The sequence below is a fragment of the Kryptolebias marmoratus genome, linkage group LG18 (genome assembly GCF_001649575.2).
Source record: "Kryptolebias marmoratus isolate JLee-2015 linkage group LG18, ASM164957v2, whole genome shotgun sequence".
Lineage (NCBI taxonomy): Eukaryota > Metazoa > Chordata > Actinopteri > Cyprinodontiformes > Rivulidae > Kryptolebias > Kryptolebias marmoratus.
In genome coordinates, this window is record NC_051447.1 from 1,760,094 (window position 1) to 1,776,313 (window position 16,220).

The window sequence follows — 16,220 nt, forward strand, 5'->3', positions numbered from 1 at the left end:
AGTATAAGTCCTAGTGAAGCTGATTCCATAGCCTGGGTGAGGCAATAGAAAAGGCCTGGTCACCCCAACATTTGTATTTGGACTGGAACATACAGTAAAGATGTATTAGTTGACCTTCTCCCAAGGTCCACCAATACTCACGGAAAGCCACTAAATCAGCTACATAAGATGGGACAAGGCCATTAAGAGCTTTAAAAGAACACAATTAGAGTTTAAAATCAATTCTAAAATTTACTGGAAGCCAGTTGAGAAAGAATAAAACAGGGGGAATGTGCTTATGTCTGGAAGTGTTAGTTAAAAGCCAGGCAGCAGCATTTTGGACAAGTTGAAGCTGGCTAAGAGAGGATTGGGAGATTTCAGCACAAAGACGCTTACAGTAGTCGAGCCTCGAGCTGATAAAAGCATGAATAGCCTTTTCTAGGTTGAGACGATTTTTTAAAAATGACTTGATCTTGGTTAAAAGACGTAATTGAAAGAAACTGGTCATAACTACAGAAGCTATTTGTTTGTCAAATTTCAAGTCCTTATTAAGTCTGTTTTTCCTTTAAAGTCACCCCCAAGTTTTTAACTGTGGGTCTGAACTTCAATGTCGGCCACTAAAATTACAAAGAGCATCAGCACCAAAAAAGATACAATCCGTCTTTTCCTCATTTAAAAACAGGAAGTTTTGGTTGAGCCACTGTTTAATGTTACTAATGCAATCAAGAAAAGTCATTTGAAAGTCACTGCCTCTAGGCTTCATGGGCAAATAAAGCTGAAAGTTATCCGCATAACAATGAAAACAAAAGTTGTGTCTGTCTGTAACTGATCCAAGTGGCAGCATATAAAGAGAGAAAAGGAAAGGACTGAGAATAGAGCCCTGCAGCACTCCACAAGAAAGAGAAGCACTAGAGCAGTGATTTCCAGATGAACACTGCATGTTTTAGTTGTTTCTCCACTTTGACACACCTGATTTGAATAAGTAAGTGATTAACAGGCTTCTGCAGACATTGAAGACATGCTGAAAAGCCGGGAAACAACAAAAACATTTAGGATAGTGTTCCTCGAGAACCAGGGTTGAGAATCACTGCACTAGAGGATGATAAATTACCAATCATGACAGAAAAAGTTCTGTTGATCAAATAGAAGGTGAGACTTGAGAGCTTAACCAGATACAGCATCATCAACTGTATCAAAAGCAAGGTCCAGCGGCACCACAGTATCAGGACACTTAGTATCAATGGACATGGTGATGTCATCACTTTTAACAAGGTAAAATCAATACAATGTCGAGATCTAAAGCCAGACTGAAATCTTTCAGAAATGCCATGGTTTTCTAAGACAGGTAGTAACTGCTAAAATACTATTTTTTCTAAGACCTTGAAGAGAAAGGGCAAGTGAAAAATGGGTCTCAAATTTGATGGGTCGAGGTGAGGTTTTTTAAGAAGGGGCCTAACTACATGTTTAAAAGCAGCAGGGATAGTTCCTGAATTAGGGTAAGAATAAAACACAATAAGCTATAGTGTTTAAAAACCTCTTTTAAAACGATAGGAGGAAGAATGTCCAGAGGGCCGTTAGTGGAGTTCATGTGTTGCACAATTTCAGTGAGAGAAACTGGTTCAAACTGTTCGAACCCAACTGCTGCTACAGCAGCAACAGAAGTCTGCAGCAGGATTAGGACCAGGCTGACTGATGCTGCTTTATTTTTAAAGAAATGAAGGAAGTTCTCACAGGTAGTGGCTGTGGCGTCTGGCAGAACTTTAGAGACTAAGTAACAACAGAGTTAATTGTGTTGACTAACACTCTAGGACAATGGCTATTGTTGGTAATTAATCCATGTATATATTAACATTCTGCCTCTTTAACAGACCTGAAAAAATGAAAACACAAATATACAGCAAGACAAAATTTTATTGTTTTTTATTACAACTTTCTGCAAAACTTTTGGCCCTTTTTTTGTCCCATGTCTATTCTTCTGTTATACCAGCCAGCGTCTTTCACCAATACTGCTCAGTTTTCAATAACAAAATTAGCAGAGTGACTAAATGATAAATGTATTTTATTTTCTAAACGGACATGGGTTGAAAATGTTTAATTGATGCCGAATAAAAACTTTACAACAGAAAATATTTAACACTTATTACTAATTAAAGGCAGAGCAAGCCACAAAAGAATCCCTACCGCTCTCCGCCTTTCATGCCAGAGTGTTAAACTAAGACCATCTTAAGATGAGAAATGATGGAGGTTTTCAAACCTTGAAACTAATGTTATTTGTATTTTAATGCAATTCTCATGTCACAGCATGCCACACTCAGGAGATATGTTTGAGAAGACTAAGCTGTTAAATATCTGACTGACTTAAAGCATTTTTTATTTGAGCTAGAGTTAACAAGCTGTGTTGAATTGAGTCATCTCCAAAAGTTAACAAGTTGTGGATGTACATCAAGTAATTACTCTCTGAGAGGTTCATTCAAATTTATTCAGTGGTTCATGAGGTATTTTGCTAACAGACAGATAAGGTTGACACCAACACTTAATGTTAAAATTTTAAGCAAAGATGTAGTACTTGAAGTATACATCATAAACATTCTTTTTTCTTCTTCTTCTTCTTCTTCTGCTTCTCCCATGTCTGTCTTGTAGATCCGCTCTGATCGGGACAAGAACCGGATGCTGCGTTACAGTGTGACGGGTCCTGGGGCAGATCAGCCTCCAACTGGTATCTTCATCATCAACCCCATCTCAGGCCAGCTGTCTGTCACCAAACCCCTGGACAGGGAACACATCTCCAACTTCCATGTGAGTTTGGCTCCACCACAGCAAAGCAACCTGAAGCCTCAGAATCAGTGCACTCATCAGTGCAGACACCATGATGGTCCATGTTTGGCCCAGAACCAATGAGAGACATTATAACTAGGGAAATTACATGTCCTGTCAACATGCAGTGTTAATGCTGAGCGCTGAATTACATTGCTGAAACTATCTGAAAAACCTTAAACTAAGTTGGTAAATAGTTGGCACTATCTAAAAGCTAAAGAGAGCAAAAAAACAAATGTAGCAAAACTTTAGCTAATAGTAGCAAAACAAAAGCTAAAATCTAAAAGTAGCAAAAAGCTAGCTAAGTGGAACAAAATTGTATCTAAAAGTTCAAAATAACAAAATGCAAGTTAAACAAAGCAAAGGGATGGCTAAAAGTTAAAAGTAGGAAAAATTAGCTAAAAGACAAAAGTAACAAATGCTCACTCAAACTTAAAACTAAAGTAGCTAAAGGGTAGCTAAAAACTAAAAGAAGCAAAACATTAGCTAAAAGACAAAAGTTTAAAAATTCTAGATAAAAGCTAAGTTACAAAACATGAACTGAAACAGGAAAACAATAGCTAAATACTGCATGTTGCAAATGCCAGTTAAAAGCAGAACAAGGTCATATAAAAGCAAGTAATAGTGCTGGGCGATATGGAAAAAAATCCTATATCACGATATGGATAATTTTATATCACGATAACGATATATATCACGATATACCCCAATTACGTACGTTGTCAGTTATTCTCTGAAAAATATGAAAAAAATAATCTAATTTCTTACCTTTTTCAAGCTTTATTTCGAAGTGACATTTAACTGAACTTTCACAAATGAGATCTGCTGCATTTTAGTGCAGCAATATATATGTATCAAATGACAACAGACTCCATTATCTTCGGCCGGCTATAGTTTTACTTTTCACAACATTCCCGGCTCTTTTACAACTTGTTTGACCTTGCACTGTTTGGATTGTTAAATATTCTTTTTCGTGGTTCTTCTTTAAGTGATAGAAGAGGTTTGTTGTGTTGGCGTCAGATGAGAAAACAGTCTAATAGCAGAGTTAGCATTAGCATTAGCAGAGTTAGCATATTACCTTTTCCTGCTCCGTGTCGGACTTCTTGAACCAAATCACAGACGTCCCCCTCGTTTTGGTAAAAGTCTTTCTTCTTGGGCTGCCTGCTGGCTGTCTCTACTTGTTGCGACCCCGGGTTTGATACTTCATGCGTCTCCATCTTTCAGCACTTATGGTGAAAACACCGCGCCGCGCAGAAAGCCGCTGCCGTAAAGCATGTCCCAAACCCACACGTAAAGCAGCAGACAAAATTTTTAATTTCCACCCCTGGTAAAGTTACACATTTCCACAATAATTCTGTCCTCCTTGAATCAGCTGTAGTTTCCATGCCAGGTCACTAGCTAGTGCTGTAATTGTTGTATTTCAACAACATGCACATGGGCACAGACACTTAATCCTCTTAATTATGAAAGCATTTACATCCACAGTGGTGAATACATGAATGTTTGTTTGGACCGACAGTGAGGTTGGGTTGCTCCTACACATTGAAAACAGTATTATGTAAACAGGGCCTTAGACTAAAACTCAGGCATGAAAGATGGTGGGCAATATGCATTTCTTCTTTCCCTGCCACACTCCCTTGGATTTTTTTATGTGCAGAGAAGAAGAAATATATATTTTTTAAAAAGGCACTTCCTGTTTACTCACTATATCTAATATATTCACAAACAGCTCAGAGAGCAGAGTGTAACCTTTTGATCTGTAGGAATGCACACCCCAATCACACAGAGGAGGGAGTATCTCTAGTCACAGCAGGGTAATTTGCATTTTAGCCGTGTGATGAATATTCATGGCCTTGATGTAGCTGTCAGTGCTAGCAGCTGAGATTGGCGCCATGTTTATTCATGAGAGAGGCTTCGGCTCTCTGAGAGCCCCATGCTGATGCTACACACATTGTAAAGGAACCACTCATCAGGCCAATCCCTGCCTATATTTAGCATTTTTAACAGTATTATGCTAAATAGATACGTCTGAAAGCCTGAGATAATTTTAATTTCATTTAATAATCATAGTATAATATAGATTTTTGATTTTTAAACAACGAATAAGAAGCACATGTACAAACTACAGTTTGAAAACCTGAAGGCTGTAAATAAAAAGGCATAAGTATTTTGGCTACAAAAAAATGATCTGTATTGTTTTTTATGTAAAGTTCAGTCTACATTCAGCTTGAGCTTATGTTGTTGTTGACAGCTAATGGACTGAAAAGTCCTGAGCATTTTAAAAGGTAGTCTAGTGATTTTAAAGTCATGTTCTGTCAAATACTTTTTAAAAGTTAATACTTTATCACTGATGACATCAGTCAAAGAGCACAGAGAATAGAGAAAATGGCAGAAGTCTTCCTCCAGGCTAGGCTAATAGCTAGCCAACAGGGGCTCATTTTTTGTTGTTTTTCAGACTAGTAAAATAGCTGTTTCTCAAAAAAGGCATATCGCTGTGAAACAGCATGACTCATTGGATGTGCATCTACAACTGAATAACTTGAAGTCAATTTAATTCAAGATAGCCACCACAGCTATTCAACTTTAGCCAACACTGAAATAACCAATGACTTATACACATGACATGCCGCTTTAAAGGCTCGGGCCAATGTGCGGCAAAAGCGACGCCATCTTGCTAAAGTAATCTTAAAGGCACAGGACTGTGTAAACAATGCTGAGGACTAACGAAATTAAGATTTTTTGTGACTAAGATGAGCCCAATTTTACATAAACACTATCATTCAGGCTCACAGATATACACTGTTATTGTAATATTAAACAAAATAATAAAAACATTATTTGAACAGTCCCATGCTCCGGCGGTGGGAGGGTGGTGAAATGCAAACACAGCTGCATTCAGCAACTCTGGGCGCAGGAGAGATGCGCCCAAAACGGTCCCATCTCTTGTATTGAAGAGGAGCTACTGCGCATGTACAACTTTTAAAGAAAGTCTATGGGCAAAGATTTTTGCGCCCCGGGGCAGAAATACGTCACCAATCAGACAACGTCGATGAACGAAACAACTTTACTTACCAATAACTATAAAATATTTATCTCACACAACTAAAAATATATATACATAGGTTTTGAAATATTTTTATTTTACTATTTAATTTAAATTTTTTTACGTCTTATTCAGGGTAATGTGAGTGGTGGGGCGGCGCCCTAGCGCCCTCTATTGGCCAGCCGCCACTGGAGTTGAGTAACATAGGCTACAGGGTCATTTGAATGTGCTTTGTCTAGAATAAGGGACCACAATAAATAATATTTATATACTGAATAGATATGTAATATAATATACAATGACGTAAACCTCCTAATTTTCATGTAATACACATCAAGATGTCCCATTTAATGACCTACCTGCAAGTGATTCCAGCTTTGAGCTCCTCAGTGATGAGATTCTTGTCTTTCAGTTCTTCAGCCTCGTTTTTGTAAAAAGAAATATATTGATGAAATTTTATGCCGTCCTGGCATTTTTCGCGACGATTTGTGCAGCAAATGCAGCACAATTTCAAGGAATTACAGTACTGCTGAACGGAAAAGTTGAAATGAATTACTTCCTTAAGATGGTGGCATTTTTAGCTCATCCAAAGTCACTTGATGTCATGTCTATAGTATATAAGTCATTGAAAAAAACTATAACTCAGTCAATTTATCAGATATCAGCTAAAGTTGGATGTGGTAGTATCTTAAAGTCACACCTAACACATACTTTGAGTGCTACACTTTTTGCACACAAGATTGTGCATAAGGTAATTTTCAATGTTTGATAAAAACCACTATAATTAGTCATTTCTCATTATGAGATAATTTTATGGTGGATTTATACCCTGCAAAAAATGAAGAAATCTGCTCTAACTTATGTAGATATATGGCAAAAATCTCGTCATTCTGCTCTTCTAAAAGCTTCAACAGTCCCATCTCAACACAAGGTCCGAACAGAACATTTTCTCCTGGCAGTATGTGACAATTATTGTGTGATTGGTCAGAACTTTGTTGTGGGCAAGTTTTTGCAGAAACAGCAGTTGAATTCCAATGGTGTCATTCCTCAACAACTGCTCAACAGCCATCCCTATAACTGTTTGAGTAAAACTTAAAAACTTATAAAGATAGACAAATGGCTATCTTATGAACTTATTAAAGGAGATATCACAGTTATTGTGCATGGAGGAGACCCTGAACACACACTGATGGCCCTTCCCCCATAGCTGTCTTGGCTAGGTAGGAGTTTAGCTAGGCAGCAAATGGACACATTCCCACTGTTAGATCTTTATTGCGCAGTCTGTCAGAAACGATGCCGATCTCTTCATGATATATTTTCAAATGCCAAATAGAGTGTATGGTCTAAGTCTGTATAAAAAATTGCCTGGTTGGGGTAAGGGGAAGCAAAAATCTGTACAGGGAAGGCAGAGTGAAGCAGCTTCCCAGGAGTTCTGGCTGCAGTTCTTGTAGAATATAAAATTTCCACTCAAAAAAGAGTGTCTCACAACCATGTGCCAGCAAGCCAACTTTTTCCCTTCTTACAGAGTATAAATCAACTTTTAGTTTAAAACTCTGACATGAAAAATGGTGAGTGATATGCATTTTTTCCAGGAATGCTATGCCTTTCTTTACAAACATGAAGCTTTCATACAATTGTGTAAAGCTCATTCTTCTTCGAGACTTGACCAAAAGTTTTATTAAGCTCTTACTTTGTACAAATAAAGAACAGAAAATGGAAAATATTAATGTTTTACTAATTTTTTATTTATTTTTGCTTTGTTTGCTTGTGTTTTTGTGTACAGTTACGAGCCCATGCCGTGGACCTGAATGGGAACCAAGTGGAGAACCCAATAGATATTGTTATCAATGTTATTGACCAAAACGATAACAGACCAGAGTTTATTCACTCCATTTTCAATGGTTCTGTTCCCGAAGGATCCAAGCCTGGTACAGACATAAATATTTATACACACACACACACACACACACAAGAACAAACATACTTAAAATTGTTTGAGAAGCATGTATGTTTCTACACTTCTTCCTTGACAAAACCACTTTCTATTTCTAAATGGTTAAGATAAAAATGAGCAGGTGAGTCATTTTTATATAGGTTGACTTTAGTTTAGTAGGAGGTCTTCCATCAGAACAAATTTTGTGGTATTTGATCACAATTGCATAGTTAAAAAAATGTTTTTACAACAGGTCTGAACATCCTCTTAGATTTCAGGAAAGGTCTGTTTTTAACCCCTCCTAAAAGTCTTTAGCCACATTGAGATTCTACAAACTGAATAAAGTCACATTTGGATGTTATTCTTTATTTTTGTGGAAAGAGTCACAAGACCTTTTTACAGTACATTTTTGTGTTAAGGACACAAATACAAGCTCATCTTTAAGGTTGTCTGTAAATGCATCAATGAGATCAGCCAAGTCCTGCATCAATGTTGTGCTTACACAAGTGAATCTCACAAGGTGAAAACATCAAGTGACTGAAGCATTGTTTGTCACTGGCTTGGCTCTTCCCAGCCCAGAGGTGTAACTGCAGCAAGTTGACTTCCATTCCCTGTGCCTCCTTGCTTCTTTAATAGTTGCCTCCAGTTTAACTTGAAACTGTTTTGTCAAAGTGGCAAGAAACTGTCACAAAACCAGAACTGCTAATATGCTGTGTTGTTTATGCTAATATTATTCCATCCATCCATCCATCCATCTTCTACGACTTATCTCTGGTTGGGTCACAGAGACATCCCTTTCCCCAAAGACTTTGTCCAGCTCCTCTTAGGGGATCCCAAGGCATTCCCAGGCCAGAGAGGATACATAATTCCTCCAGCAAGTTCTGGGTCTGCCCCAAGGTCTCTTCCCAGTGGGACATGCACAAAAAAACCTCCAAAGGGAGGTGGCCAAGAGGCATTTTAATTAGATACGTGAACCACCTCAACTGACTCCTTTCAAAGCAAAGGAGCAGCGGCTCTACTCCGAGCTCCTCCGGTTGATGGAACTCCCCACCTTATCCCCAAGTCTGAGCCAGGCTACCCTATAAAGAAGCTCATTTTATCCGCTTGTATCTGTGATCTCATTCTTTCAATCATTATCCAAACCTCATGACCTCAGGTGAGGGTTGGAACATAGATGAACCAGTTAATCAGTTTTGCCTTTTGACTCAACTCTTTCTTCACCAAAACCGATCAAAGCATTCCCTCATTACTGCAAACGAGGCCCCAATCTGTCAATCTAACTCCCACTCCATCTTACCATCACTTGTGAACAAGACTTTCAGAGATAGTTGAACTCTTCCACCTAAGTCAGAGACTCATTCCCCCGTTTCTGGTTGAGAAACATGACCTCAGACTTAAAGGAGCTGACTCCCATCCTAACCAATTCTCACTTGCGAACTGTCCCAGTGCACGCTGAAAGTCATGGCCTGAAGACGCCAACAGAACCACATCATCTGCAAAAAGCAGATAGGAGACCCTAAGGTTCCCAAACCAGACACACCATGATTGATCGATGTCCTGTCTATGAACACCACAAACAGGATCGGAGACAAAGTACAGCCCTGGCAGAATCCGACCTGCACAGAGAGCAAGTTTGACTTTGTGCTGAGAATGTGGACCCAGCTCCTGCTTTGGTTAAACAGGGACTGGACAGCCCACAAAAGCAACCCAGGAACCCCATACTCTTGCAGCACCACCCACAGAATGCTTCAGGGAACACAATCATAAACCTTCTCCAGATCTACAAAACACACTGGAAAGTCAAAGTCCCATGACCCCCTTAGCAACCCCACAAGGGTGAAGATCTGGTCCACTGTTCCCCGACCAGAACGAAAACCTCCTGGAATTGAGGTTCACCAATCAGTTGGAGCCTCCCTTCCAGTACCATAGGTACTTTCCCAGGGAGGCTGAGAAATGTGATCCCCCGATAGTTGGAACACACTGCCCGATCCCCCTTTTTAAAAATGGGAACCAGCACCCCAGTCTGCAACTCCACAGGTGTTGTCATGGTCCTCTATGTGACATTGGAGAGACGTGTCCACCATGACAGCCCCACAATGTATAGAGCCTTGAGCAACTCAGGGCAAATCCACCCCAGGACCTTTCCACCATGGAGCTCTTTGACTACCTTTGTGACCTCTGCCATGGTAATGGACTTGTCTTCCCCCGAATGCCCAGACTCTGCCTCCTCAAAGGTGGACATGATGGCCAGATTAAGGAAATCCTTGAAGTGCTCCTTCCACCGCTCAACCATATCGCCAGTCATCAGCAGTTCCCAACTCAGATCAAGCACAGCCTGAGACGGGGCCTGCATTTCCTTTTGGAGTCATCAAACAGTTTGCCAGAATCTCCTTGAGGCCAACCAAAAGTCTTATTCAAATTCCTTGAGTCTGAGTTTTTGCATCAGCAACCACAGACACTGCAGTCCTCCTGCACTTGTCAGCTGCTTTGGGAGTCCTCAAAAACAGCCAAGCACTAAAGGCTTCCTTTTTCAGCTTGACAACCTCTTTCACCTCTGGTATCCACCAGCGGGTCTTCTGGTTGCTGACGTGACAGGCACCACTGACCTTCAGTTCACAGTTCCTGGAAGCCACATCTGCAATAGAGGACCTGAACATGGCCCATTCACATTCAATGCCCTTGACCTCCCCTGGGACATGTGAAAAACTCTCCCGAAGGTGTGAGTTGAAGATCTCACAGACAGCGAGCACTGCAAAAGGTTTCCAGTTTACCCTCACTACTTGTTTGGGTTTACCAGGTCTGTCCAGCAGCCTCCCCTGCCACCGGATCCAACTCACCACCAGGTAGTGATCATTTGACAGCTCTGCCCCTCTCTTTATCCAAGTGTCCAAAACATATACTATATTGCCAAAAGTATTTGCTCACCCATCCAAATTATCAGAATCAGGTGTTCCAATCACTGCCATGAACAGGTGTATAAAATGAAGCACCTAGGCATATAGACTGTTTTTACAAACATTTGTGAAAGAATGGATCGTTCTCAGGAGCTCAGTGAAGTTCTGGAACTGTGATAGGATGCCACCTGTGCAAAAAATCCAGTCGTGAAATTTCCTCGCTCCTAAATATTCCACAGTCAACTGTCAGCTGTATTATAAGAAAATGGAAGTGTCTGGGAATGACAGCAACTCAGCCACGAAGTGGTAGGCCACGTAAACTGACGGAGCGGGATCAGCAGATGCTGAAGCACATAGTGCGAAGAGGTCGCCAACTTTCTCCAGAGTCAATCACTACAGACCTCCAAATTTAATGTGGCCTTCAGATTAGCTCAAGAACAGTGCGCAGAGAGCTTCATGGAATGGGTTTCCATGGTCGAGCAGCTGCATTCAAGCCATACATCACCAAGTGCAATGCAAAGTGTCGGATGCAGCGGTGTAAAGCACGCCGCCAATGGACTCTAGAGCAGTGAAGGCGCATTCTCTGGAGTAACAAATCGCGCTTCTCCATCTTCTGATGGACGAGTCTGGGTTTGGCGGTTGCCAGGAGAACGGTACTTGTCTGACTGCATTGTGCCAAGTGTAAAGTTTGGTGGAAGGGGGATTAGGGTGTGGGGTTGTTTTTCAGAAGCTGGACTTGGCCCCTTAGTTCCAGTGAAAGGAATTCTGACTGCTTTAGCATACCAAGACATTTTGGACAATTCCATGCTCCCAACTTTGTCAGAACAGTTTGGGATGGCCCCTTCCAGTTCCAACATGACTGCGCACCAGGCACAAAGCAAGGTCCACAAAGACATGGATGAGCGAGTTTGGTGTGAAAGAACTTCACTGGCCTGCATAGAGTCCTGACCTCAACCTGATAAAACACCTTTGGGATGAATTAGAGCAGAGACTGTTAGCCAGGCCTTCTCATCCAACATCAATGTCTGACCTCACAAATGAGCTTCTGGAAAAATGGTCAAAAAATCCCATAAACACTCCTAAACCTTGTGGAAAGTCTTCCCAGAAGAGTTGAAGCTCTTATAGCTGCAAAGGGTGGACCAACATCATATTAAACACTATGAATTAAGAATGGGATGGCACTCAAGTTCATATGCGTCTTAAGGGAGGCGAGCAAATACTTTTGGCAATATAGTGTAGGTCCGCAGGTCTGATGACATGATTACAAGATCGATCAACAACCTTTGGCTTATGAACTGCCTTATGCTTGAACATGGTGTTTGTTATGGACAGCCCATGCCTAGCACAGAAGTCTAATAACAGAATGCCACTCGGGTTCAAATCAGGAAGGCCATTCCTCCAAATCATCCCCTTCCAGATAACTCATGCCCACATGGGCATTGAAATCACCCAGGAGCAAAACAGGCCAGGTAATCTGAACTTCTGTTTGGTTCATAAGTACAAACAACAGTGAGAATCTTCCCTCCTGCAGCTCTGAGCCGCAGAGAGGCAACCCTCCTTTCACTGGGGAAACCTCCAACACCAAGGCGCACCTTCCCGAAGCCTCTCTACCTAGGCAATTCCAGAGTAGGAAAGAGTCCATCCCCTCTCCATGAGTTGGGTTCCAGAGCCTAAGCTGTGTGTAGAGGTGAGCCCAACTGTATCTAGTTGAAATCACTCAACCTCACACACCTTACCCGCCAATGAGGTGACATTCCATGTCCCTAGAGCTTGTTTATGCATGGCCATGGACCCCCTCTTGTCTGCCGTTCAGCATACAAGCCACCCAACAGCGATGGTCCTTCTCATGTGGAGGTGGCATTCTTTTTCTTTCACAGGCTTGGCCCATCTGAGCCCCAGGAACCAAGGCTCGGCCACCCTTTTCTGGGTGAGGTACTCTGATGCTTATGTTTGTCTATCAAGGTTTTGAATATTATTGAAGCAATCAAATACTAGCCTGGCACAAGTCAGATTCTGCCATCATGATTGCTAAATACTGTGATTACATTGTTAATTCTAGGACAATCAGTTTCATAGACAAATTATGTGTCAGGACTAGTGGAGACAAAGGCGATACCAGAGCACAGACTCATCCTTGAAACGGAAACTAATTTATAGAGTAGAAGAAAAACAGAAAACAAAAGGCTGACGTGGCAGCTAAACGAACTAACAAAACATCCAGAAGTGGCAAGGCTTGGCAAGACAATGAGGGTACAGGGTCCAACATTAACACAAGAACTACAATGATTCGGCGGGGAAGTGGAGGAGATGACCAGGTTTTAAACACTGAGGGAAAGATGATTATTGGGTGCAGCTGTGGACCTGATGAGCAGGTCCACAGCTGCACAGGAGCAGGTGAGGTGGGTGTGGCAAGCATGACTGGAAAACTACTGGGGAGGTGAAAGATGACAAGGAAACAGAAAACCAACAAACAAGCCAAAACAAGAAACCAAACACAGAAATTAGTGACATACTGGTTAAAAAATTTTAGCCTTTTAAGACCAGTCCTGAGAGAATAATGTGTCTTGTAAAATATGGTGCATTTTTTTACCAAATAGTTGAGCAGACAGTGAGACTGATGTGAACGTATATTAATATGAGCCAATAATGATGTGCCTTGTGCTTGCTCAATGTGTTTCATACTGGCTCAGCTCTGCCTGTAATCAGTTGAGTTCACACTATTATGGCAGGCTGTTTTACCATTTAATCAAATCACACTCCATTCTCTAAATAATGTTTTAGATATCAATATTAGTATTTCTTTTTTTCACAATAACATTCACACTAGTCAGAATTCAAATGAAAGATATCTACAATCACATTAGTACAAATAAAAATTTAAATGTAAGATCTACAATTGTACTAAAAATAAATTCAAATTTTCAAAAGTGTTGAAATGGTTAAAATTCAAATTCGAATGTTTTATTGTCATATGCAAAAAATAATTTATTCATGCAATGAAATTCTTAGTTCTCTGTTTCTTCCTGGTGCCGTATATATTTTAAAAAAGTATATATTTATATTTACTTGAAATTTCTTACATAGTTATTTTTGTTATTGATTCAGATATCAGCATACTTGATGTATCACCTACCCCAACACACACAAGCACACCTATTCAGCTGATATTTGTGCTCATGGAAGTCCTCCAACTTAGACATGAATTCACATACACACGCATACATGTGGGTGTTGACTTGCTTTGTGTCTCCCCTTCAGGATCCTTTGTGATGACAGTGACAGCCGTGGATAAGGATGACCCAAAAACAGCCAATGGGATGTTGCGTTACAAGATCCTCTCCCAGAATCCCCCGAGCCCCTCTTCCAACATGTTTACCATTAACAACAAGACTGGTGACATCATCACTGTGGCAGCAGGCCTTGATCGGGAGGTGTGTGAGTGTTCCAGTCAGCCTTTTGCATGGCTCATTTCTGTATCCATATGGAGCAGCTGCTTCTCAGTCAAAGTGCATAGAGCCTGGAGGGTTTCCTGATGCATAAACACAGCATGTATTTTTTTATTTGAGTAATATTTTGACATCAGTGAGTTCTCCAGAACCCATCTGTTTTGAGCCCATGCCTTTTGCAATGACCGATGATTTGACAGCCTGCATGAAATCAATAAAAAAATGGCCTTTATAGCCATATTTATCTGGCTCAAGCCCACAGCAGGCAGGGCCTGAAGGAAAATATAAAATGAATAAACACTGATTTGTTTACAACACATTGAGAACAGCTTCCTAATGTTTTTATCTTCACATTAATACCACATCTTTTGTAGATCCACAGTATAAATGAGTAAATAGAAAGCAAAATGCATATAGGTTAGCAGTGTGTTTGTTTTTTTTAACAAAATTATAAAAACATCCTGCAAGAATGATGAATTAGTGTTATTGTTATATTTGTCATGCACAAAGTCAAATTTACATTATTGTTAATGTTCACAAAAAAATGACAATATCATTCTGGAAACACAAAAGTAGTAAGATATTTGAGAAAGTATGTAAGTAACATTGTTTGAAGGCTCTGGCTCAGTATTCAGCTAAAATCTGGCCATTTCACACAGGATGACCACCCCTCTAGGATGTTAAAATTCAACCAGAACATGGGTGGTCGTTGCAGGGTCTTGGTGAGGTCTCAAGATGAACTCTGTAGGTTCCCTACTTTGCACGAATGAGTGTCTTGGACTGCAAAATATGTGACAACCTGAACAATCAGATAAAAACAAAGAAGAAGGGAGCTGTCACTATTCAACATTTCAACAAAATCAAGCATTGTCTTCATCATCGTCATCTTCATCAGCATGTCAAAGAGGGAAGAGTTAAAATACAACAGTACATTAAATAAACACTTTGTCAGATACTTTAAGAGAAAGTTTAACAGGAAGGTATCAAAGAAAAATTGCAGTTGTTTTAAGTGCTAAAAATGTAAAGTGTTTCCAAACTGAGTGAATAATTGTTTTCAGTAACTGTAATTACAATATTGACTGAAACTGAGAAAATGGTTCTTTCCTAATTGAGCAGCCCTACCAAGAGTGTAGCAGCAACATGATTGCCTACACACTGAAAGAGGTTTTCCAATTTTGCCATGATCGAACAACGTTCTAACAGGTTATGTAGGTTGTGGAGAGAGTAGCAGCGTCAGCATCAGGGTCAGAATGAAGAAGATATAAGTAATGTTTTAGGCCAAAATACAGGTGAGTAAAGAACTGGTGAGAAACATAAAAACTGGTTTTAATTTCTCTTTTTTTCTTTCTGGTTCTAGAAAGTTACCCATTACACCCTCATCATCCAGGCTACCGACATGGAGGGAAATCCCACCTACGGCCTTTCCAACACTGCCACTACTGTCATCAGGATCACTGATGTCAATGATAATCCTCCTGATTTTACTACAGACACAGTATGTTCACCCACACACACTCACATTCAGAGAATATGTTCTTGGTCTGATTCAGCCTGCATAGATAAGACATTTTTTGAGGGCCCTATGATTTTGTGGAAAACACAGACAGACTCATGGAATTGAACATTAAAAGTGGAATTGACTGTAAAACTTGGAATGATGCAAAACCAGTTATGTGGATTTTATTTATTGAATCCAGGTTTTTTTTTATCTTTTAAATGGTGTCCGACAGTGTTTTATCTGCTGTAGCCTCTGGCCTCTGTGAGGAAGGAATGAGTGGAGGAGAGAGGCTTTACAGAGAGCTGTGGAAAAAAAAAGTCTACTGCAGCCGGCAGGCATATCCACTGGGAGTGGAGCAAGCTTTATCACTGTAGCTAACCCTTTCTCATGAAAACATATCAGCAGAAGCAAGATAGGAATGACTTTGCAGCTTTTTGAGTGGAACATTGACTGTATAGGAAATGTACAGGTGCTGGTCATAAAATTAGAATATCATGAAAAAGTAGATTGATTTCAGTAATTCCATTTAAAAAGTGAAACTTGTATATTATATTCATACATTACATACAAACTCATATATTTCAAATGTTTATTTCGTTTAATTTTGATGATT

General features: G+C 40.1%; 1 protein-coding gene across 1 annotated transcript in view; it reads left to right on the plus strand.

Annotated features, from left to right (window-relative positions):
- Positions 1-16,220, plus strand: part of LOC108246957 (cadherin-2) — a 122,281-nt gene that overhangs the window by 76,100 nt on the left and 29,961 nt on the right. The window contains exons 5-8 of the mRNA XM_017434750.3: positions 2,620-2,775; positions 7,620-7,764; positions 13,922-14,094; positions 15,467-15,604. Coding sequence (XP_017290239.1) covers positions 2,620-2,775; positions 7,620-7,764; positions 13,922-14,094; positions 15,467-15,604 — 612 coding nt within the window. The remainder of the gene's footprint in view (positions 1-2,619; positions 2,776-7,619; positions 7,765-13,921; positions 14,095-15,466; positions 15,605-16,220) is intronic.